Genomic DNA, 662 nt, shown 5'->3' with positions numbered 1-662 from the left:
CCAACCCCCTCCTCCCTCAGATCAGAGGCCTAGCTCCCAACCCCCTCGTCCCTCAGATCAGAGGCCTAGCTCCCAACTCCCTCCTTCCTCAGACCAGGAGCACTGTCCTCAGCCCCCTCCTCCCTCAGACCAGGAGCCCAAACCCCATCCACACATTACGTGGGGCCTCTTCCATTCCACCCCTTTGGCCTTCTCCGAGTGGGGCCCCAGCTGGTCGTAGCCAAGGGTGTCAGGGCCAGCAGGGAAGTAAGGATCTCGGAACAGGATCCCCTCATCCAGGCAGGCTGCTCGGATTGCTTTGTAGTTCTGGCCGCGAAAGAGCTTTGGGCCCTTGGTTTCAGGCCCTGTCTCCTCGTTAACCAACTGGATGGTGACTCTCCTGCTGCCACACGCCATCCGGACACTGTGGGCTCACAGGCTGGCGGCGGGCCCTTTAACCTCCTGAGTCACGGGGGCGGGGCCTCCCCTCTATCTGAACGCAGATGGGGGTCTTTAAGCAGCGAGGAACCTTCCCTCATTAATACTAATTGAGGGTTTGGGGTTCCGGGGAGCAAGGACGCCTCTTCAGTGGTTTCCGCCTCAAGGCGTGGGCCCTTCAGTTGTGGCCAGGGTAGCAGCTTAATGGGCTTGGCCAGCAGTCGGTTTGGAAGGTGGGCAGAGCT

At 60.7% G+C, this 662-nt stretch overlaps 1 protein-coding gene across 1 annotated transcript in view; it reads right to left on the bottom strand.

The window, feature by feature from the left end:
- The window catches only part of CAPN12 (calpain 12), a 12995-nt gene extending 12599 nt beyond the window's left edge, over positions 1 to 396 (bottom strand). Inside the window, exon 1 of the mRNA XM_040252868.1 lies at positions 160 to 396. Within this exon, the coding sequence (XP_040108802.1) occupies positions 160 to 396 (237 nt within the window). The remainder of the gene's footprint in view (positions 1 to 159) is intronic.
- Positions 397 to 662: the final 266 nt, after the last annotated feature.

The sequence above is a fragment of the Oryx dammah genome, unplaced genomic scaffold (assembly GCF_014754425.2).
Source record: "Oryx dammah isolate SB20612 unplaced genomic scaffold, SCBI_Odam_1.1 HiC_scaffold_13, whole genome shotgun sequence".
Taxonomy (NCBI): domain Eukaryota; kingdom Metazoa; phylum Chordata; class Mammalia; order Artiodactyla; family Bovidae; genus Oryx; species Oryx dammah.
Note: the sequence above shows the minus strand (reverse complement) of the source record. Positions and strands in the feature narration are given on the sequence as shown.